The 23,016-nt window shown below is 40.4% G+C and overlaps 1 protein-coding gene across 1 annotated transcript in view; it reads left to right on the top strand.

Moving 5' to 3' along the window:
- Nucleotides 1-23,016, top strand: part of LOC126199419 (myrosinase 1-like) — a 100,150-nt gene that overhangs the window by 50,703 nt on the left and 26,431 nt on the right. The window contains exons 6-7 of the mRNA XM_049936337.1: nucleotides 1,662-1,756; nucleotides 16,295-16,442. Coding sequence (XP_049792294.1) covers nucleotides 1,662-1,756; nucleotides 16,295-16,442 — 243 coding nt within the window. The remainder of the gene's footprint in view (nucleotides 1-1,661; nucleotides 1,757-16,294; nucleotides 16,443-23,016) is intronic.

The following is a 23,016-nucleotide window of genomic DNA, read 5'->3' as shown; positions in this document are numbered from 1 at the left end:
CACATCCAGGCTGACTGGCACACCGGCCCTCGTCGTTAATCCGCCAGGCGGATTCGATACGGGGCCGGCGCGCCTACCTGAGTCCAGGAAGCAGCACATTAGCTTCAATCAAAAAATTAATATTTTCTTACAATACATTATCAGCAGAATTAGTATACTGTTGCACTCAAGCATACTGATCTGTTCATCAAAATTACAAATTTAGGCTTGTAGTAAAAAATAATTGTACTTATTAGTATTCCATTAGTCTTCCTGAGATATCATATGAGTCTTAAGCTCATATGCATAAAAATCTTTAGACAGTAAAACCGCACATTGAAGGATTAAATATGAAGAAAAGCAAGCATAATAAAGTATTGCATGCTTTGCATATAATAGGAATTCTAATTAAACTTTGAACTTTAATATGGATCAATGTTTAGGTTCCTTAGTGTAGTTTACCTAACACACTTAAGTAACACAACGCTGCTTCATTCATATTCTTTGCATTTACCCTTACTGTCTTTCGGAACAAGAGTATATTCTATCAGTTACTTAGTTTTTCTACTTGGGAATGTCGATGAGCATTGTGCACACATTTTAAAGTCGCCTATCTCCTGCGTTTTTTTATTATTATTTAAATTTTGTACATCTCATTACACATGAAAACATAACACGAACAAGTGGGCGGACACAAGGGGCAGTTCCCACTATGGAACGCAACTAACTGGCCTGCCAAAAGAACTCGCTGTCGCTTAATTGGCGAGAGGGAAGCAGAGAGACTTTCAACCACTGTGCAGATATCAACGGTGGGGTGTTAATTAAACAACAACTTAAGTCTCGCGGTTTGGCGTCCGGGCATGTGCCGAGGACTCCCTGTTGTACATTGGCTGATTGCAACCTCTCGTCGAACATTTCTTTCTCGTTCAGTGGCATCTACGCATTCAGAAACTCATTTCGGAACTTTCATGACTCGATCATTTCTGAACACGTGCTATACTAGTATTTGGTATTGTTAGCCATAAAGTCGGGATATTTGGTGCCCCGGGAAAGCCTTACATGGGATGGTACAGACACCCCTTAATACGGGGACATTCCGTGAAAATCGGGACATCTGGAAGCCCTTGTCACCAGCTGCAGATGCACCCATCTGTGGGCCTGTGAAAGTAACAAATTTTAACCGTTTGAATTAGGTACTGTCGAGCACTCTACACTTTACAAAATGTTCTGTAATCGTTCATTTGTTACTAACCATGTCTGCCCAAAGACACACCGTCCGCTGTGGTGTGACTGTGGTGTGACTGTGGTGTGGCTGGTGCAGAACAGATGGGAACTCGCCATACTTGATTTCATACTTCTTAAGACAAAGTGCGTCATTTTGAGGCTTTTGAATTAAATTTTGTGTACAGAAAAAACTGTTTGTAGCCACTGACGCATTAAATATCCATTGAAAACTCGATATCTAGAACATTCCATTGTGGAATCTTCTGTATTGCACTACAAATACGTAATATGTTTCAAAGTTTATTGGTTTTAATTTTGTTTTTTCTTCAGAGCGAAGATCCGTCTTCATATTATTTGTTAAACAGATTGGTACATTAATACTTGTAATTTAATAAAACTTTACTAAGATTCTAAGAAATGGACACACTTTAACTGCTGGGAAACTACATTGTTTACAGGATACGTCAGTATTGCTCTTAACTCAAACTTCTATGTGCCAGCCACCAATTCCACTGAAGACTCAGAAGCGGCGGAAAGGGCCTTACAATTTTTCGTAAGTCAAATGTCATTATACTACATTTTGCCAGAGTTATTAGACAGAGTAGTTCAGCAACTTGTGTATAACAATGGCAAGACACTAATTCTGTATAATTCATCTTTTGCAACAGAATTTTATTTTTATCTGCTAACCATATATTCTCTACTTCTTGAACTAAACATATTTAACAGACTATACAGATATGATTCATATTTTTTAGGTGATTTCGAATATTATGTTTTGATTCGTTGAGGCGTTTGAATTAAAGTTTGTGTGCAGAAAAAAACTGTTTGTAGCCACTGACGCATTGAATATCCATAAAGAACGCGATATCTAAAACATTTCATTGTGGAATCTTCTGTATTGCACTGCAAATACGATTATTATATGTTTCAAAGTTTATTGATTTCACAACAGTTTTATGATTTCTCATTATTACATCAGTTTTAGATAAGCTACGTGCAATAAACATTTTCTCTTACATTCAACGTTTGTCCTGCAGCTCTTCTATCAGCAGTTTTGAAATTATACTTCCCTGTGTAAAACTTTCCCTTAATCTGTGTTTTTTACTATACAGTGCTTATTGCACTTGACCCTGCTGCCAACATAAATAATACAGTAAATTTATTGCTTTGAAAAATAAGAAATGCTACTTCTTTGTCAGTGAAACTGATTAAAAAATGCACATTTAATTTAAGTGTAATCCAATATAATGACTTAAATCTATTAAGTATTATAATCTTAAAGTGCTAATAGGGCTTAATATTAGCTAATATAATAGTTATGTAAATCCGTGCAGATGCTCTTTGACGTAACAATAAGAACTTCTAAATGTAATGTTGTCCATTCACTCTTTAACTCCACTTATTAAGATGACAAATAATTTACTGTGTCAGGTTGTTGAACATGCCAGACTGCTTTCTGTATTAACTTAAACTGTTGATTATGTAGAGATTGTTATTGGTGCTACTAATACACTATCACTTTGTAGTTTTCTTATGAGGAAACTGATGTGCCAGTAGTGGTAAAGATAAAAGACATTTCAAAATCTATTCCAATTTCTTTTAATAATCAAGGGTTTCAATGGGGCATTCAGTTACTGACAGTAGCTATCATTTATTCTTAAAATGTTATCTCTTTAAACATAACTTGCTCCCCTCACCTCTTCCCAAAAATTATGCTCTAACATCAGTTAATGAAAATATGCAAAATAAACTAATTTCTTCCAATTACGACCACCTGTAGCTGCAATAACATGTATTGAGAACGTAGCTGAATCAAGGTACTTCAATAAGTCTAGGGCTTGTGTGTCTCAATACATATTGTTGCAGTCTTCAGTCAGAAGACGGTTTGATGCAGATCTCCACATTTGTCTATCATGTGCAAATTCCTTCATCTCTGCACACCTGCTGCAGTGGTACAACCTACATCTTTGAATCTACTTTCGGTACTCATGCCTTGGTCTCCCTCCACAATATTAATTTTACACAGCTCTACAGATTACATAGGTGATGATTTCTTGATGCCTCACAATGTATCCTTTGAACTGATCCCTTCTTGAAGTCAGGTTGAGTCATAAATTTCGGTTTTCCTTAATTAAATTCAGTACTTCTTCATTAGTTACTCAGTTCACCCATCCAATCTTCATCATTTTTCTGTAACATTTCAAAAGCTTCTATTCTTTTCTTGTCTGAACAGTTAAATGTCGAAGTTTTACTTCCATATGATGCCACACCACTCCAGACAAATGCATTCATAAAATACTTCCTACTATTTAAATTTATATTCAGCATTGGCAAATTTCCTTTTTCCAAAAAAGGCTTTTCTTGCTATTGTAAGTTGGTATTTTATGTCACCTGTAGTTCAGCTCTTTACTTCCTGCCAATATAGAAAGCCATTTATTATTTTTAGTGCCTCATTTTCTAATCTATCAGAATCAGGTGATTTAACTCGATTACATTCCATCATCGTTGTTTTACTTTCATTGACGTTCATCTTTTCAAGATGCTATCCGTTCCACTCAATTTTTTTAAGTAATTTACCGTCTCTGATAGAATTACAGTATCATCATCGAGTTTGTGATTTTATTTCTTCTTCTTAAATTTCAGTTCCCTTTCCAAATTTCTCCTTGGTACTCTTTAGCAGTTTTGATGTGCACAGGATAACATTGGGATTAGGTTAAAACCCTGTCTTACTCCATTTTTAACTACTGCTTTGTACAAATTTCATTCCACTCTTATAACTACAGCCTGGTTTCTGTGTGAATTGTAGGTAGTTTTTATCCCTAGTAATTTCAGAATTTCAAAGAATCTGCTGTAGTCAACACTGACAAAATCTTTTTCTAAATCTACAAATGTTGTAAATGTAGGTCTGTCTTTCCTTAGTGTACCTTCTGTGACAAATTATAGGCTGTGTATTACTTAACGTGTTCCTTTATTTCTCTGGAGCCTAAACTGATCACATGTTGTGATCTATTTACAGCCTCAAGATCTAAAGACCATCTGATTCTAAAATTTGAGAGAGTTGTAATAGATTTTGATAATAGGGTTCAGAGTTTTGTGGAAAGTGCTGAACTGCATGTACTAAGCATTATAAAAATTTGATGACAGTCCATTTGCAGTGAACCATTTGTTGGTATTTTCAAATACTGTAGCAGTTGGATTTTTGGTTAGGGGATCAGTATCGCCTTTTATTTTCATATATGCATCATGCTCAAAAAGGAAAGAAAAAACTAAAAACATCTCATCCTAGAGTAACTTGGAAGTGATTACTGTATATTACAGACAATGGAAGATGGAAGTTAAAACATTACACCAAGCCCATTTTCATAAGTTTCTGAATACCTGTCACTGCGGAGTAAAGTTATAATTGATGCACAACGAATTCTTTTATGATGTTAAGACCAATATTGTGGATTACGCTCTACTCTTTTTAGCTTTTGTTGGGGACATCGTGGCTCACACAAGCAAAACCCTTCGCTAAATCACAAATATTCTCAATTGTAAAAATCTCCGATTGGCTGACAATAATGTATCATGTCAAGTCGAATTTAGTCATGTTCTGGAAATCCAGATTGTCAGTGTAATTTCTTTTCCTGTTCTAAGTGTTTATGAATTGTGTTGTACATGATATTGTAAGTTTTTATTTCAGTCTGGTGATAATTATGTTGTGGACCAATCAGTATTTGGATATTGTTGCTCTTCACTTCTTTACTACGTTCTTTGTGAACTGGTTTGACACCACCCTTACGTCTCTCTGTGGAAATACAGTATTCCTATTGAGGGGCTAATTAATGACATAAATTGTTATGTCACAAAGATCAGTTGACAAATATTTGATTATTTTACTACTGAATTCATCACTATCAGTATAATGTTTATTTTTCAGATAACTGGTGATATAAAAAATTCTTTGATATGTAGGCTATAGCTGAATTTTATCAAGCTCATTTTTGTATGCTCTTAGGACAGTAGATCAATTGCTAAGGAGATTTTGTAATCAAACTTATCGCTAGCCAACATGAAAAGTGTCTGATATTTGTTTACGATGTGTCATCAGTAAATTACTTTCCATTCAAGAAATTTGTTCTGTTCTCTGATTTATGTTTTCTGTTATATTTATATTAAAACAGTTCTTATCTTTGTTTGTGAAGCGTATTTTGCCTTAAAAATACAGACATTTTGATAGTTGTTTAAAAGTTTGAAATTTAATTTTTAATGTGATTTAATCCTGTAATTTTCTGTGTCCCTTAATTTTAAGTATAGTCTCCTCTATCTTTGTTTGTTATTCTGAACCCAGTGACAAACCAGTGCTCAGAAACATTTAATTTAGTAAAACAAATGCGTTAATCAAGGCTAGTGGAGATGTAGGTCTAAGGATAAGTGAAGAAAAAACTAAATACCAGGTTACTACTAGAATGCCAACAGCAGTAGATCAGGAAATGTTAAGAGTTGGAGACATGCAGTTTGAAAAAGTGAACACATTTAAGTATCTAGGCGTGGACATCACTTCGAGAAATGAGATTGAATCCGAACTGAAGAAGAGAATAGGGGGCGGGGAATGCGTGCTACTTCTCACTGAATAGATTACTTTCATCACGGATATTGTCTAGGAATTTGAAGATTATAATGTACAAAACTATTATTCTACCAGTTATGCTGTATGGGTGTGGGACTTGGTCTCTCGCTGTGCAAAATGAAAAGCCGTTTCGAGTAGTTGAAAACAAAATTTTGAGGAAAATTTTTGGAGCAAAAAGGGATGACATTAGCGGAGAGTGGCGAAAACTGCATAACGAAGAGGATCACGAACTCTATTCCAGCCCTGACATAATCAGTATTATTATATCACGTAGGAAGGGCAGGGCAGCGCGCAGAGTACTGGTAGGGCACTTAGAGGGAAAACTTCCTCTGAGGAGACCGAGGCGTTGATGTGAGGACAATGTGAAGGCTGATTTGAGGAGCCTAGGTATTGAAGGTGAATGGAAGGAAAAAGCCCAAGGCAGGGACAGATGGCGAAAATACGTTGCTGCGGTAATGAACTCTCGAGTCCGGTATGACCAGTGAGTGAGTGAAAACAAATGTTTTACAAGTAGACTGTGACCTTATTAGAGCACATATTGTATTTTAAATTGTTGTTGAGTGTACTGAATTCTTTTGCAGTATGTGTTTTACAAATAGTTCTTAGATCATCAGCTCCACTCTTCATTTACTTTTTTTTGGTCATCAGTCTACTGACTGGTTTGATGCGGCCCGCCACGAATTCCTTTCTACATCTACATCTACATCTATACTCCGCGAGCCACCTTACGGAGTGTGGCGGAGGGTACTTATTGTACCACTATCTGATCCCCCCTTCCCTGTTCCATTCACGAATTGTGCGTGGGAAGAACGACTGCTTGTAAGTCTCCGTATTTGCTCTAATTTCTCGGATCTTTTCGTTGTGATCATTACGCGAGATATATGTGGGCGGTAGTAATATGTTGCCCATCTCTTCCCGGAATGTGCTCTCTCGTAATTTCGATAATAAACCTCTCCGTATTGGGTAACGCCTTTCTTGAAGTGTCCGCCACTGGAGCTTGTTCAGCATCTCCGTAACGCTCTCGCGCTGACTAAATGTCCCCATGACGAATCGCGCTGCTTTTCGCTGGATCATGTCTATCTCTTCTATTAATCCAACCTGGTAAGGGTCCCATACTGATGAGCAATACTCAAGAATCGGACGAACAAGCGTTTTGTAAGCTACTTCTTTCGTCGATGAGTCACATTTTCTTAGAATTCTTCCTATGAATCTCAACTTGGCGCCTGCTTTTCCCACTATTTGTTTTATGTGATCATTCCACTTCAGATCGCTCCGGATAGTAACTCCTAAGTATTTTACGGTCGTTACCGCTTCCAATGATTTACCACCTATGGCATAATCGTACTGGAATGGATTTCTGCCCCTATGTATGCGCATTATATTACATTTATCTACGTTTAGGGAAAGCTGCCAGCTGTCGCACCATTCATTAATCCTCTGCAGGTCTTCCTGGAGTACGTACGAGTCTTCTGATGTTGCTACTTTCTTGTAGACAACCGTGTCATCTGCAAATAGCCTCACGGAGCTACCGATGTTGTCAACTAAGTCATTTATGTATATTGTAAACAATAAAGGTCCTATCACGCTTCCTTGCGGTACTCCCGAAATTACCTCTACATCTGCAGATTTTGAACCGTTAAGAATGACATGTTGTGTTCTTTCTTCTAGGAAATCCTGAATCCAATCACAAACCTGGTCCGATATTCCGTAAGCTCGTATTTTTTTTCACTAAACGTAAGTGCGGAACCGTATCAAATGCCTTCCTGAAGTCCAGGAATACGGCATCAATCTGCTCGCCAGTGTCTACGGCACTGTGAATTTCTTGGGCAAATAGGGCGAGCTGAGTTTCACATGATCTCTGTTTGCGGAATCCATGTTGGTTATGATGAAGGAGATTTGTATTATCTAAGAACGTCATAATACGAGAACACAAAACATGTTCCATTATTCTACAACAGATTGACGTAAGCGAAATAGGCCTATAATTATTCGCATCTGATTTATGACCCTTCTTGAAAATGGGAACGACCTGCGCTTTCTTCCAGTCGCTAGGTACTTTACGTTCTTCCAGAGATCTACGATAAATTGCTGATAGAAAGGGGGCAAGTTCTTTAGCATAATCACTGTAGAATCTTAAGGGTATCTCGTCTGGTCCGGATGCTTTTCCGCTACTAAGTGATAGCAGTTGTTTTTCAATTCCGATATCGTTTATTTCAATATTTTCCATTTTGGCGTCCGTGCGACGGCTGAAGTCAGGGACCGTGTTACGATTTTCCGCAGTGAAACAGTTTCGGAACACTGAATTCAGTATTTCTGCCTTTCTTCGGTCGTCCTCTGTTTCGGTGCCATCGTGGTCAACGAGTGACTGAATAGGGGATTTAGATCCGCTTACCGATTTTACATATGACCAAAACTTTTTAGGGTTCTTGTTTAGATTGTTTGCCAATGTTTTATGTTCGAATTCGTTGAATGCTTCTCTCATTGCTCTCTTTACGCTCTTTTTCGCTTCGTTCAGCTTTTCCTTATCAGCTATGATTCGACTACTCTTAAACCTATGATGAAGCTTTCTTTGTTTCCGTAGTACCTTTCGTACATGATTGTTATACCACGGTGGATCTTTCCCCTCGCTTTGGACCTTAGTCGGTACGAACTTATCTAAGGCGTACTGGACGATGTTTCTGAATTTTTTCCATTTTTGTTCCACATCCTCTTCCTCAGAAATGAACGTTTGATGGTGGTCACTCAGATATTCTGCGATTTGTGCCCTATCACTCTTGTTAAGCAAATATATTTTCCTTCCTTTCTTGGCATTTCTTATTACACTTGTAGTCATTGATGCAACCACTGACTTATGATCACTGATACCCTCTTCTACATTCACGGAGTCGAAAAGTTCCGGTCTATTTGTTGCTATGAGGTCTAAAACGTTAGCTTCACGAGTTGGTTCTCTAACTATCTGCTCGAAGTAATTCTCGGACAAGGCAGTCAGGATAATGTCACAAGAGTCTCTGTCCCTGGCTCCAGTTCTGATTGTGTGACTATCCCATTCTATACCTGGTAGATTGAAGTCTCCCCCTATTACAATAGTATGATCACGAAACTTCTTCACGACGTTCTGCAGATTCTCTCTGAGGCGCTCAACTACTACGGTTGCTGATGCAGGTGGTCTATAGAAGCATCCGACTATCATATCTGATACTTAACTTAACCCAGATTATTTCACATTCGCATTCGCTAATAACTTCACTGGATATTATTGAATTCTTTACTGCTATAAATACTCCTCCACCATTGGCGTTTATCCTATCCTTGCGGTATATATTCCATTCTGTGTCTAGGATTTCGTTACTGTTCACTTCCGGTTTTAACCAACTTTCCGTTCCTAATACTATATGCGCACTATTTCCTTCAATAAGAGATACTAATTCAGGAACCTTGCCCTGGATACTCCTGCAGTTTACCAATATTACGTTAACTTTTCCTGTTTTTGGTCTCTGAGGACGGACGTTCTTTATCAACGATGATAATGTTCTCTCTGGTAAGCCGTCAGGTATTTTATCGTTTCGCCCAAGGGGGGGGGGGTCCCTCTAACCTAAAAAAACCCCCTGTGCTGACCTCTTCATCTCAGAGTAGCACTTGCTTGACGTATTCCAATCTCTGTCTTCCTCTACAGTTTTTGCCGTCTACAGCTCCCTCTAGTACCATGGAAGTCATTCCCTCATGTCTTAGCAGATGTCCTATCATCCTGTCCCTTCTCCTTATCAGTGTTTTCCACATATTCCTTTCCTCTCCGATTCTGCGTAGAACCTCCTCATTCCTTACCTTATCAGTCCACCTAATTTTCAACATTCGTCTATAGCACCACATCTCAAATGCTTCGATTCTCTTCTGTTCCGGTTTTCATTTACTACCCTTGCAAATTCGCATGTCCTGATATTATTTTAATGATGTCCCATGTATTTACATATCAGCAGTCAAACATCGTGAGGCCACAGAGACAGTTGAGCAAGGGGATTATATTTCTGTTTCCAGTTTGGATTTGACTGCACGTTGTTGTCAATAGGAATATTACTATTCCCGAAACTCTGGTTGCAAGTTGTATAAAGAAATTAAATTACGTGAACTGTCAGTGTATTTTATTTTGAAACTAAAGTCGTTATATTCCACGAAATTCCAGTCTCTCACTACTATTCTCTTAAGTGATGAAAACGTGAACGATGCATCAAATTATTTCGTGAATAGTTAGATTCATCTTTTAAAAAGCTTTCTACTGTGACTGTTGCTATTAACCTTCCATGCATTTACATTGACGTACACGAAGTTTAGTAAGTCAACCATTAGTAATCTCTAGAATATCCTTGCTATGCTGGACCAAGTAAATTACTTTAGCACCTCCAAACTTCTCCCATTGTTACTATCTTGTTGAAAACATGAGTGGCTTTTGTGTTAAGCGGTGATATTTTTTACTGTTTCAAGATCCAGTTTCCCATTTTTTGAAAACAATATTTTATATAGGTTGATAATGAGAAAGTAGTGTAAACTGACTATTCGTCACGCAGTAGTAATTCTGTCGAATAATAAACCAGTCAGGAAAAATGGTTTCATCTGAAAAACTATGAGCAAGAATAAAAAATTTAATCTACAACATATTTAAAAAATAAAACTGTGGATTGACTTGCAATTATTTATCAGCGTATTCTGTTTCCTCTTCAATGCACTTGGTCCAGCAGTTGACAAGCTTAAGTATTCCTGCTATAGTAGAGGTCAGTCAGTCTTCTGAATGGTTTGATGCGGTCCCTACGAATTCATCTCGTGCCCCAAGCTCTTCATCTCAGAGTTGCGTGTGTATCCTATGTCAAGAGACTCTCCAAATGAACCAACCACCCTATGTCCTCAATTGTTTGTTGGTTGTATTCAGATCCCTGTCTTCTCCTATAGTTTTTATCTTCTACACCTCTCTCTAGTGCCATGGAGGTTATTTCCTGATGTAACACACATACTATCATCCTGTCCCTTCTTCTTGATACTATTTTCCGTTTGTCCTTTTCTTTGTCGATTCTGTGGAGAACCACCTCATTCTTTATCTTGTCAGTCCAACTCATTTTCTACATTCCCCTGTACAAGGGTAAGTTAATTTTTATCCGCTTTTTACTTACATTTTCGTTTATTTTGGTAGTACTGTCGTTTTACGTTCATGATGCATGCTTTGTTTATTTATTGTTATATCTTTGCAATTTTCAAGCTTCTCGGTTAGTTTCGTTATCGCTGCCGTGTTGTTAATCATGGCTGCTCCGCTTTCTATTTGCACCAAAGAAGAGCAACGTTCAGTGATCCGTTTTATGTGATCGGAAGACGTATCATGGGCCCAAATTCATCGAAAACTTTCGGTACATTACGGGAACAGTGATTTGCCACAACGGAGTGTCTACAAATGGATTGAATAATTCTGAAATGGTCGCACAAGTGTTACGCACGATGAAAGAGCCCGATGACCGTTTACCGCCACAAATGAAGAAACTATTGAGCGTTCACATGAAATAACTCTCTTAGACAGACGATTAACTATTGACAAAGTGGCACATCGTCTGCAAGTTAGTCACTGTTCTGCCTACGAAGTCATCCACAACAGATTTGTGTTTCATATAGTTTGTGCAAGATAGGTCCCAAAACAACACACACACTTGCATAAACAAACGTGCTTGAACTTCTGCAAAAAACATTTGGATCGCTATGGTAATGAAGGGGACAATTTCTTAGACAGGATAATTACTGGTGACGAAACATGGATCCATCATTACGAACTGGAGAGTAAACGGCAAAATATGGAATGGAAACATCCAAATTGACAGTGCAAGGAAAAGTTTAAAACCTAACAGTCCACAGGAAAACTGATGCTTACGGTTTTTTTTGGCACGCACAAGGTCCAGCACTGGAACATTATGGGGAAAAGGGACACAACAATAAACAGTGTAAGTTACAGTGAGATGCTTACTGTCAGGCTAAAGCCTGCAGTTCGAAACAACCACCGAGGATTGCTGTCAAAAGGTGTGTTGTTGCACGACAATGCCCGTCCGCATACTGCTGCCCACACTGCTGAAACGCTCCAGAAACTCAAATTTGATGTACTGGATCATCCTCCATTTAGTCCCGATCTTGCCCCTTGTTACTGTCACTTGTTTGGTTCACTCAAACGGTCATAAAGGGGCCGTCGATTTGCCTCGGATGAAGCAGTGAAAAAAGCGGCATATTCTTTCTCGCAGCTCAACCGAGAACCTACTTTTATGAGGGCATCAGGAAGCTTGTACAACGATGGACCAAGTGTGTTGAAACGCAAGGGGACAATGTCGAAAAATGATGTCCTTGTAAGTTTCCTATTTGATCATAATAAAATTTTAGAACTCCTTTGCGGATAATAATTGACTTACCCTCATACCATCACACCTCAAACTCTTCGAATTTTCTTCTGTTTCGCTTTCCCCACTCTCCATGGTTCCTACCATAGAATGCTAAGCACGGAACGTATATTCTCAGAAATTTCTTCTACAAATTAAGGCCCATGTTTGATAGTAGTACACTTCTCTTGACCATGAATGCTCTCTTGCGTATGCCAGTCTGCTTTTTATGTCCTCCTTTCATCGCAGGCTATTTTGTTTAAAAGGGGACAGTGTCGTAGCGGCCCCTTATCAGTTAGAGGTTCCGCACAACATACAAGGAAGATGAGCTGCCGACCTCCCTCCAAGAGCTCAGATTAAAACATCGCCAGTCGATGTAAACATCAAAAGACTTCCCGGGGAAACACGGAACTACTTCGTGAAAAACCATATGTCAGAGATCCACCAATTGGAACTCTGCCAAATCGGTGTTATAAGTACGCCAGCAGAGTCAGACTGGCGGTGTGTACCTACAGCTAGGACAGCTCCGGCCAATACCTACGCCGGCTCTAGCCTAGTAGACACTTACCGTAGCCTTCAGTAGAAATTTGTATCTTGATGGACGTAACGCCACTTTGTAATTGTGCAACTTAGTATTTTGGTTATTTCTTTTCATTGTCTTGTCCTCTTATCTTTTGTATCCTTTAGCACAGTATCCACATATTTAGCGAACTTCAAACGCATCTCATCATTCCTGTGAACTTCAGTGTCTTACTCCTTCCACACTGATTCTCCCAGACGATTTACATTAAACTTCGTGTGGTCTTCATCATTACTAAATTGTGATCTGGGTTTACATCTCTTTATGGGTACGCCTTACAATCCATATCTGATTTTGTAATCTCTATCTGACCATGACGTGTGTCGTGAACTGATTATTCGCTATTATCATCTGAAATTTATCGCACAACTTAATCTTTCTGCTCTTTCATTTCTGCTCTCAAGCCCATATCCTCCCATAACCATTTATTCTATCCGTTCCTCTACACCCGCGATCCATTTCCCGATGATTATTAGATTACAGTCTCCCTTTACATACTGAATTACTTGTTCAATATCCTCATACATTTTCTCTATCTTTTCATCTTCTGCTTCCGAGTTGACACACGTACCTGAAATATCGCTGTCGGTGTTGGTTTGCTGTCGAATCCGACGAGAACAACCCTACCACGGAACTGTCCACAGTAGCTCACTCTCTGCCCTGCTGTCCTATTCATAGCGAATTCACGCTCTTTATATCAATTTCTGCCGCTGTTGATATTACGCTATATTCGTCTGACCATAAATCCTTATCTTCTTTCCCTTTCAATTCACTGACGCCTACTGTATCTAGAGTGATACTTTGCAGTCCACTGTCCAGATTTTCTAGCTTTCCTATTACGTTAAAACTCCTGCCATTCCATGCTCCGATTCGTAGAATGTTATCCCGTCGTTGGTTATTTCATATTTCTCTCATGGTCACCTCCCCATTGGCAGTCACCTCCTACGTACCCCAGTGGGGGACTAGTTCGGAATCTTTTGCCAATGGAGTGATCATAGTGAAACTTCTTGGATTACAGATCACATGTCTTCTGCATACATATTATCTGTCTTTCAGGATACAGGTCTGCAGCTCGTGGTCTCGCGGTAGCGTTCTCACTTCCCGAGCACGGGGTCCCGGGTTCGATTCACGGCGGGGTCAGGGATTTTTACCAGCCTCGAGATGACTGGGTGTTGTTGTGTCGTCTTCATCATCATCATTCATCCCCATTACGGTCGGAGGAAGGCAATGGCAAACCACCTCCACTAGGAACTTGCCTAGTACGACGATGCGGGTCTCCCACATCGCTCCCCTACGCTCTGTCAAACAGTATGGGACTTCATCATCATCATCATCAGGATACTTTCCTGGTTCAATATTATGTAGAAATCAACACCTATTTCTTTCGTTTATAATGTACATGTTATACAGATTTTTTGTTGATATCAGGTAATTCAGCACACTTTCTAAACAAATTAGAAGTATTTTGAATATTTTTAACCTGCTTAGGATTATTAAATTACAAAGAAATTGATGAATTTTTTTCCAAAATGCTTCCTCAAATTGAGGTACAGTTTAATTCAATGTTACATATTTGAAGGAGACCAAATTTTTACCAGATATGTATGACATGATGGCTGAGGTACTAGACCTATTTAATTCCACCTGTCATGTATATTACAAGGATAAAAAATATCACATCTTACGTTTTAATTTTTATAATTTCTTTCCTAATAAAAATGTTATTTTTCTATAATTTAGCTGATTCTGCAATAAAGCTTAGGTCTACTGCATAAGTATTGACTATTGCAAGTTAGAGAAAAAAATTAGAGCAATGCTTTATGAACTTTATGAAATATTTGTACCTGAATTCTGAAAAATACACTTGTGGGAAATTGTGAATGAAGATATGAGTCCAATTAAACTTTGCCCCACAACATTCCTGAAGCATAGTCTTCATCCTGCAGCATTTTTTCATCTTCAAGCTTCCTCTTGGCATTCCTTTTAGTGCTTCTTGCTTCTTTGGTAATTTTAAGAGCGAATCTTTCAGCTTCATGCACCCATTGTCTGTCACATGCATGCATTTAAACTTCCATATCAGAGCCATATTTTATGCCTAAATTTCTCAGTACTTCCAATCTTTCTATCAGTAGATCATTGAAACATATCAGTGGATCTAGTACACCAACTTTTAATGTATTTAGTCCTACAAAAACATTCTTAGGTAATCTTTCCCATATGCAATCGTTGAAACTTACATTTATATTATGAGTGCCCCCATGAAGACGTTTACTAAGCAAAACAGAGTCACTCAGGTCTCTAAAAATTAGTTTTATTTCATTCATAACAGGCTCAGGAAGAGAATGCTTGTGGTGGTATATTTGATCACTTTCTATTACTTTTTGGTAACCACACCAAGAATCTGTTACTTTAGGACAAAGTCTGTGAACAGGGTGGTCATCTGTGGACAACTTATGAAAGTAGGCGGCCCATACAGGTTTTCCCATTGCTGTAACATCATTCAGAGGCGCAGTTCGTCTAATGGCCAGTCGATAATAACTCTGAAGAAGGTCTATTTCAGTTTCTGTCAATCTGCCTCGGTCAGACAGACAGCTTTCCTTTCATTTCTGTTCGTAGCTCCATCAATCTAACACCAATCCTCTTTTTCACATGTCCACAACACTCCTGTTTTGTTATCTGCAATGGCAGAACATTGCCTGGACGTTGAGCACACCATGGATTATGACAAAACCAAGTCCCTGGCTCAGACCCCCTCCCATTCTTGGATAGTATCATTAATGAATCGATTGTAATCAAGATGGCGGAGAACTTCATCAAGCTTAGTACTGCGTGGAACCCAGCTTTGGAACTACTACAGAAACAACGGAAGAAAGTTCTCTCCTCCAGGAATGAACTACAGACGTAACGGAACAGAACGGTATACAGGATACCAGGCGACAGCAAGCTCCTTGGAGGATGGCCATCATAATAAGCAGCTCCAACAGCAGCCGGATGACGCAAGAAGCGCACCTCACAGGCGCATACTGGGTTCAGAAGGCCAGGAGAATGGCTCGGCCACGAGAGAAACTCGCCGCCGTCGCGGACAGCATGAGGAACTTCAACAGAGCCATGATAGTGCTAGGATCGCGCCTATCGGGCGTGGACGCAATACGGAACGCCTTGGGATGTCCGCCACCTTAGAAGAGAGCCGCAACGGGCGCGGACCGATGATGGAGCGCCTAGAGACTGATACCACCGCCAGAAGTGGCCAAAGTGGGCGCGGACGGCATAGGGAGCGCCACACGCCGCCCAAGTATAAATATGGGACAAGCTCAGCTCGTCAACCAGTCTCAGGGAACACCTGATGAAGACGCCTAATTACGACGTCGAAATATCGTGTTGGGAAGACACGGACCACTGCCAGTACACCCGATTCTACGAGATGACAACAAATCGCCGGGAAAGTCTTAGAAATTATAAAAGCACACTTGTTTCCCTGACGTGCATGTTCCGCCTGTGTTGCAGCTGGGTTGGTTTGCTCACCCGATCTACACGGAGGAGGGCGGATACCCCCTGGTGATGCAGGAACGCATCTGGGAGGACTGCATCAACGACAACATCTGGATCTCGCGGCTACCCGAGTTCAGCGCCCAGGAACTAGGCGACCTCAGAGGTAAGTTCTCTGTCCTAACATATGTTCTCTCTCAGGCGTAAAAACAATAATCTATTGAAGCGATGAATGTTTTTATCTGCCGTTCCTGCAGCCAGATCCTGAATACGCACCTTTGTTTACGTGTCCTGTTCTTGGAGAGGCGCAGTACGAACATTGTATTCTAATGAATCTTTGAATTCAGAATGACAAATACACTGAGGCGCCAGAGAAACTGGTATAGGCATGCATATTTAAATAAAAAGATATGTAAAAAGGGAGAATACGGCGGTGCTGTCGGGAAAGCCTATATGAGAAAACTGTCTCGCGCAGTTGTTAGATCGGTTATTGTTGCTACAATGGAAGGTCAACAAGATATAACTGAGTTTGAACGTGCTATTATAGTCGGCGCACGAGCGATGGGACACAGCATCGCCGAGGTAGTGATGAATTTGGGATTTTCCATACGACCATTTCACGAGTGTACCGTGGATATCAAGACTCCGGTGAACCATCAAATCCCCGACGTCGCTGCGGCTGAAAAAAGATCCTGCAAGAACGGGACCAACAATGACTGAAGGGATTCATTCAGAGTGACAGAAGTGCAACCCTTCCGCAAATTGCTGCAGATATCAATTCTGGGCCATCACCAAGTGTCTGTGTGCCCACCATTCAAAGAAACATAATCGATATGGGATTTTGGAGTCAAAGGCCCACTCGTGTCCACTTGATGACTGACATTAGAATGCTGATGACTGGAAACATGTTTCCTGGTCGGACAAGTCTCGTTTCAAATTGTATCGAGCAGATGGACGTGTACGGGTATGGACACAAACCTCATGAATCAATAGACCCTGCATGTCAGCGGGAGACTGTTGAAGTTGGTGGAGGCTCTGTAACGGTGTGTTGCGCCTGCCGTTGGAATGATGTGGGACCCCTGACATGTCTAGATACGACTCCGACAGGTGACACTTTGTAACCTCACCACAGTAAAAAATAATATTTTTATAATTCATTCACATTCATTATAACCTACCAACAGATAAAAATATATATATTGCATTCACATTGAGCGTAACCTACCAACAGATAAATTCCGTAACCTACCAATAATAAAATGTGACTAACCTCTCAATAAAATTGTGGCTCACTTATAACCTCTCAATAACTGACTGTGAATTTAAACTGGTACATTTTGGACATCAGCAGTGCTGCGTCATGGCCCTGATAGATCATACTGAATAAATTGAAATTTTTTACCTTAATAAGGTCGCCGGATAACGCATATATATCTGCTCCTATAAGAAATTTTTCTGGAACAGCCCAGTGCAATGCTGGCCGATAGATTATTATTAAGAGATTTTTTTAAAAACATTTACATGGGACATGATATAACAATACTACATATGCGCGAGGCTGCTTTTACCTTATACTACATCGCTCAGGCACCGCCATCGCTCCCCACGACCGGCCCAGCCAACTCGATACACCAGACTGCTAGCTACTACTTACTTCTACTGCTACACAGCTCTTACTGCAGTCAACACTGCTCTCTGGTCTGAGATTCTCTTATAGCTTACATATCGCAGGCAGCACGTGAGCAATCCATCGAAATTACATCTGCTCGAGTGCGCTACCAATAAATCCCTTAGTCATGGACCTCTTACATCATACATAAGCATCCTATTTGATCACCTGTATCCATTGATGTCCATTGCGCATTCCGACGGACTTCGGGAATTCCAGCAGGACAATGCGACACCCCACACGTCCAGAATTGCTACAGAGTGGCTCCAGGAACTCTCTTCTCAGTTTAAACATCTCCGCTGGCCACCAAACTCTTCAGACATGAACGTTATTGAGCATATCTGTGATGCCTGGCAACTTGCTGTTCTCCACCCCCTCTTACGTATTTATGGATAGCCCTTCAGGATTCATGGTGTCAGTTCCCTACAGCACTACTTCAGATATTGGTCGAGTCCATGCCACGTCGTACTGCGGCGCTTCTGCGTGCTCGCGGGGGCCCTATATGATATTAACGAGGTGTACCAGTTTCTTTGGGTCTTCAGTGTAAACCTTCTAACATTTTTGTTGTGCCAAATAGTACTACAGTATAGTTATCGCCTGTAGTAATACAAACCTGAAAATTACTGAGTAAGGATACTTTTGTTGATGACTGAATGATGGTTACGTGAATAGCTGGAAGAAAGAAACCTTCTTTTCCTGTAAGGCTGTTGGATGCGAGTAGAGACTGACTTCCTGCAATATTCCCACAATAATGAGATAAAGAGCGTCAACACGCTTATGGAAGTATACGGATGACTATTTTTCCTTCTGTGTCCTAAAATGGATCAGCGAACGATGAGAAGCGACATCTGTTATGAAATACAATGTCTAAGAATACAGGATGTTTCTGTAATGATAAACTTTCATGGGTCGGCCGTTGTGGCCGAGCGGTTCTAGGCGCTTCAGTCCGGAACCACGCGGCTGCTGCGGTCACAGGTTCGAATCTTACCTCGAGCATGGATGTGTGTGATGTCTTTAGGTTAGTTATGTTTAAGTAGTTCTAAGTCTAGGGGACGTATGACCTCAGATGTTAAGTCCCACAGTGCTTAGAGCCATTTTTTGTAACTTTCATGGGTGATGGATGAGCAAATTATTGTAAAATGTAAAGGTTCACGGCTGTAAATGTGATAGTTAATAACATATTCCGGGCTATTACGTCGTGGTCGGATGGATTTCACGCTAAAACCCAACGTTTCGTTCCCATCTGCAGAGGAAATTTTTATGGGGGATCTCATCTTCTTTGAGCGTCCAGTTCACAGCCTGGCTGACTACTAGACTTCAGCGCAAAATTTCGTTTCCGCGAGCTCCCTCGCAGTGACTTGATATCACATGCTTTGAAAACCCGGGGGCAGTTGGCCGTTCATGGTTACCGTCGTCCGCTGTTCCTATCACCCCATGGTGGAAGACTCGTATACATGTTCTTTGGTATCGGGATCCAGATATAATTCAGTTTCACACTTTCCTCCTTCCTAATGAAATTCCTGCGGTGTTTAACAATCTCTGTGACCCCTCTTTATAACCTTTCACAGTGTCCGCTTGTGGCTGCGAGTACTTGAGTCCTATAAAAATGAATGTAGTACTCTCCTGGCTCCATATCACGTTCCACAACAGCTGATCTCTTAATCTCTCCCCTTCAAGAGTCGCAGTTGTGCTCTTCTAGTCCTTTTCTTACGGTTCTTCCTGTAGTCCCTACAACTACCCTGAAATCCGCAGCTGTGGACGAAACGTTGGGTTCTAATGTGAAATCCATCCGACCACGATATAAAAGTCGGGAATATTCCATTACTTGTGAGACAAAATGATTTAATTTAGGGTAGGAAAAAAAACCGATCAACATATGAGTGCTCATGACATGAAGGGGAGACGAAACCCCTGTAATCCACTGCACAACATTCAAGTGTGTACACTGCACTCTGAATGGAAATGTTGAAGTGTAAGAACCATCAGTCTAACAAGGGGAGGCCGCCAATTGTGAAATTCAGATTCGATTCATACTGCGCATAATAAATGCTCATGGCCAGAGGTGTAATGTGGCAAAGCACCAAGACGCACTTCTCAGCCATTGTCGAGAAAATCGACAGTTAAAAGAAACCGCTGCCGTGAAATACTCTCTACGATTAATGATTTTCTACAGCATCGTGGCGCAGCGGTAAGCGCTCGGGATCGTAATCCGAAGGTCACCGGATCGAGTCTCGCGCCAAGCAATTTTTTTTTAGTATTCGTTTTTTGTAATTCAAATGTGTGTAAAATATATATATATATATATATATATATATATATATATATATATATATATATATATATTCCCGGCAATCTGTTGCAACAATTATGCATATAATAAGTTGTCGAAAGTCGTTTGTCGTGGAAAAACTGGCGACTTCGAACATCATGATGTTTTCCGCAAACAAAGTTGTATTTCATAAATGTTATTAATTGTCCTCATAATGTTAACCACGTATAGTTAACGGAAGACGTAGAAACGATATTCCGAAACGAATACATATAGCGTAAGTCAAACATTCGAATTAGAATAGAGACCCCATGAACACAAATTTGCTGTGGCAGGTATGCAATATAAACTCCGTTACTCGCTCGTTACACTTGAAGGACAGGTGTTGAATGGGCCGAAACGAGCCGCCGCATAACAGCGTAGTTGCCTGCTAACTTCGAAAGAAGGTAGATGCGGTCCCTAGCGCAACTTATAACATCGTCGAAAATTGGTGCGGACGTGAGAGCTTTGGTACACCCTGTTAAACAAACGGAAAAATGGAGGCGGTACAATTGGAGAGCGATCTGCCTTCACCAACATGCATAAGCAATTCACTAATAGTTTATATATATATATATATATATATATATATATATATATATAAATTACAAAAAACTAATAATAAAAAAAATTGCATGGGGCGAGAATCGACCCCACGACCTTTTTTTTTTTTTAATCTCGTTTTTGTTCGTGTTTGTTCGTTGTATCTGCTCGGGGCGGACGTCACAAGACACCCGTTTCAGTTCGTCATTGATCCATTAACTCAGTTTTTTTTATTACAGAGGTCAGCTAACCATCTGACCGAACACGCTGAGCTACCGTGCCGGCAACGTTTGGATTACGAACCCGAGCGCTTACCGCTGCGCCCAACACGCTGTAGATAACTATTAATCGTAGAGAGTATTTCAACGCAGCGGTTTCTTTTAACCGTCGATTTTCTCGACAACGGTTGAGAAGTGCATCTTGGTGCTTTGCCACATTACACCTCTGGCCATGAGCTTTTATTATGCGCAGTATGATCGAATCTGAATTTCACAAATGGCGGCCTCCCCTTGTAAGTGAAGTGGCGTTGAGGACAGTTTCGGAATTAGCAGGAATGATTTTCGTGTACAGATGAGCAAATGTAAAATGCAAGGAAGCTGTAAGATTGTGTCACGCCAAGTATCCCCATAGGAGACGCCTGATGCACACTGAGTTCCCAAAACTTTTTTTGCAGGTAATGGAAACAGGAAAAATGGTATGGTATTTATTGACCTGAGATGTGTTCACCTCTATGGTAAGCGGTAGAGAAGCAATTCTTGCGGTGTAGGAAGATGGCGTTTGGCTTTCCTACCTGAGCATTGAGCCGGCCGCGGTGGCCGAGCGGTTCTAGGCGCTTCAGTCCGGAACCGTGCAATTGCTACTGTCGCAAGTTCGAATCCTACCTCGAGCATGGATATGTGTGATGTCTTTAGGTTAGTTAGGTTTAAGTAATTCTACGTTCCAGGGGACTGATGACCTCCGATGTTAAGTCCCATAGTGCTCAGAGCCATTTGAACCATTTTTGAACCTGAGTTGTGTAGATCAATGGGCTGATGGGGACTGCAGGAATCCGTTGGTAATGGTGGATGTGTTGGTTAGGATCCTTCGTCTGTAATTCAAATACGGAATACATAGTCAGGAGTGGAATACTGAATGCTATGCACTACCTCAATGAGCCCAAGCAACTAATGCCAGAGGGGACAAACTTAACAGGATTATTAATATATAGCTCTATTATTTCAGAAGATGACTGTGTGAAAACTACATATGTGAGTGAATAGAGCGTCTCTCCGAGCTCTTAATTCACATTACAGGTGCTGAGTGTGGGCACCGTTTGCGACGCGGAAGAGTACGAGGTTGCAACTCATTGGAGTGGCTGCTGCCTGGGATTGGCAATGGCAGCAGCCCGTTTTGCAAGTTTGTTCATTGGATTGCCTATCTACAGGCGCGAACTAATTTAACGCGACATTGCAGAGTGGATAACCTGTTTACAGGATCCCACAAGGTGCGTTCTGCAGCTACATCATTACAGTTGTTACGAACAGGAATTTAGACAGCTGCAGTATCTACTGATTCGTGCCTTTTTTTAAAAAATGTCTTGTAGTTTTCAGTGTCAGTGTATTAATTCAAAACCGCTTTCAAGCCTTTCGAATGAACAACATTCTGGCTTTGCTACACATTACTACAGAATAAAACTATTGTAGCTTGCCTTGTCAGATGGAATGCTAAAGACGACGTGATGTTAAAGTACTCCAGAATACTCTTCATATCTCTGATACGCTCAATAAACAGAAGTACCATGATGTCTACCTTTTAGCAGCACACTTGAAGTAATGTAGTGTAGTATCAAAAACGTCATAGGTCTGTAAAAAACTCTCATCCATGGCGGTGATACAATAGAGACGACTTTCATTAGTAGAAATGCTAGTTATTACTTTTTGGAATCACTTGATGCAAAGACAGCACAAACACTCAATTTATTGCAGAGCGCCACACAAAATGACCTCCCACTTTCTCTTCCAGCAGGCTACTCTTCACAGTATTTTCTGTCTGCGATATACCTTTTCTGAAACCCTGGAGATACCTATTGAGCCGTGCGTGGTTTGAGTTCCCTCTGTCAAGTATTTTACACCCTGTTTTTAATGTACTTCCACCTCACTACGTTAATTTAAATTACTGGTGTCACTGAGTCACTGCTTTGCCTGACCGTGACCGGCGCTAGCAGCGCGTATCGACATATCC

This window comes from Schistocerca nitens, chromosome 8 (assembly GCF_023898315.1).
Source record: "Schistocerca nitens isolate TAMUIC-IGC-003100 chromosome 8, iqSchNite1.1, whole genome shotgun sequence".
NCBI classification, from domain to species: domain Eukaryota; kingdom Metazoa; phylum Arthropoda; class Insecta; order Orthoptera; family Acrididae; genus Schistocerca; species Schistocerca nitens.
Note: the sequence above shows the minus strand (reverse complement) of the source record. Positions and strands in the feature narration are given on the sequence as shown.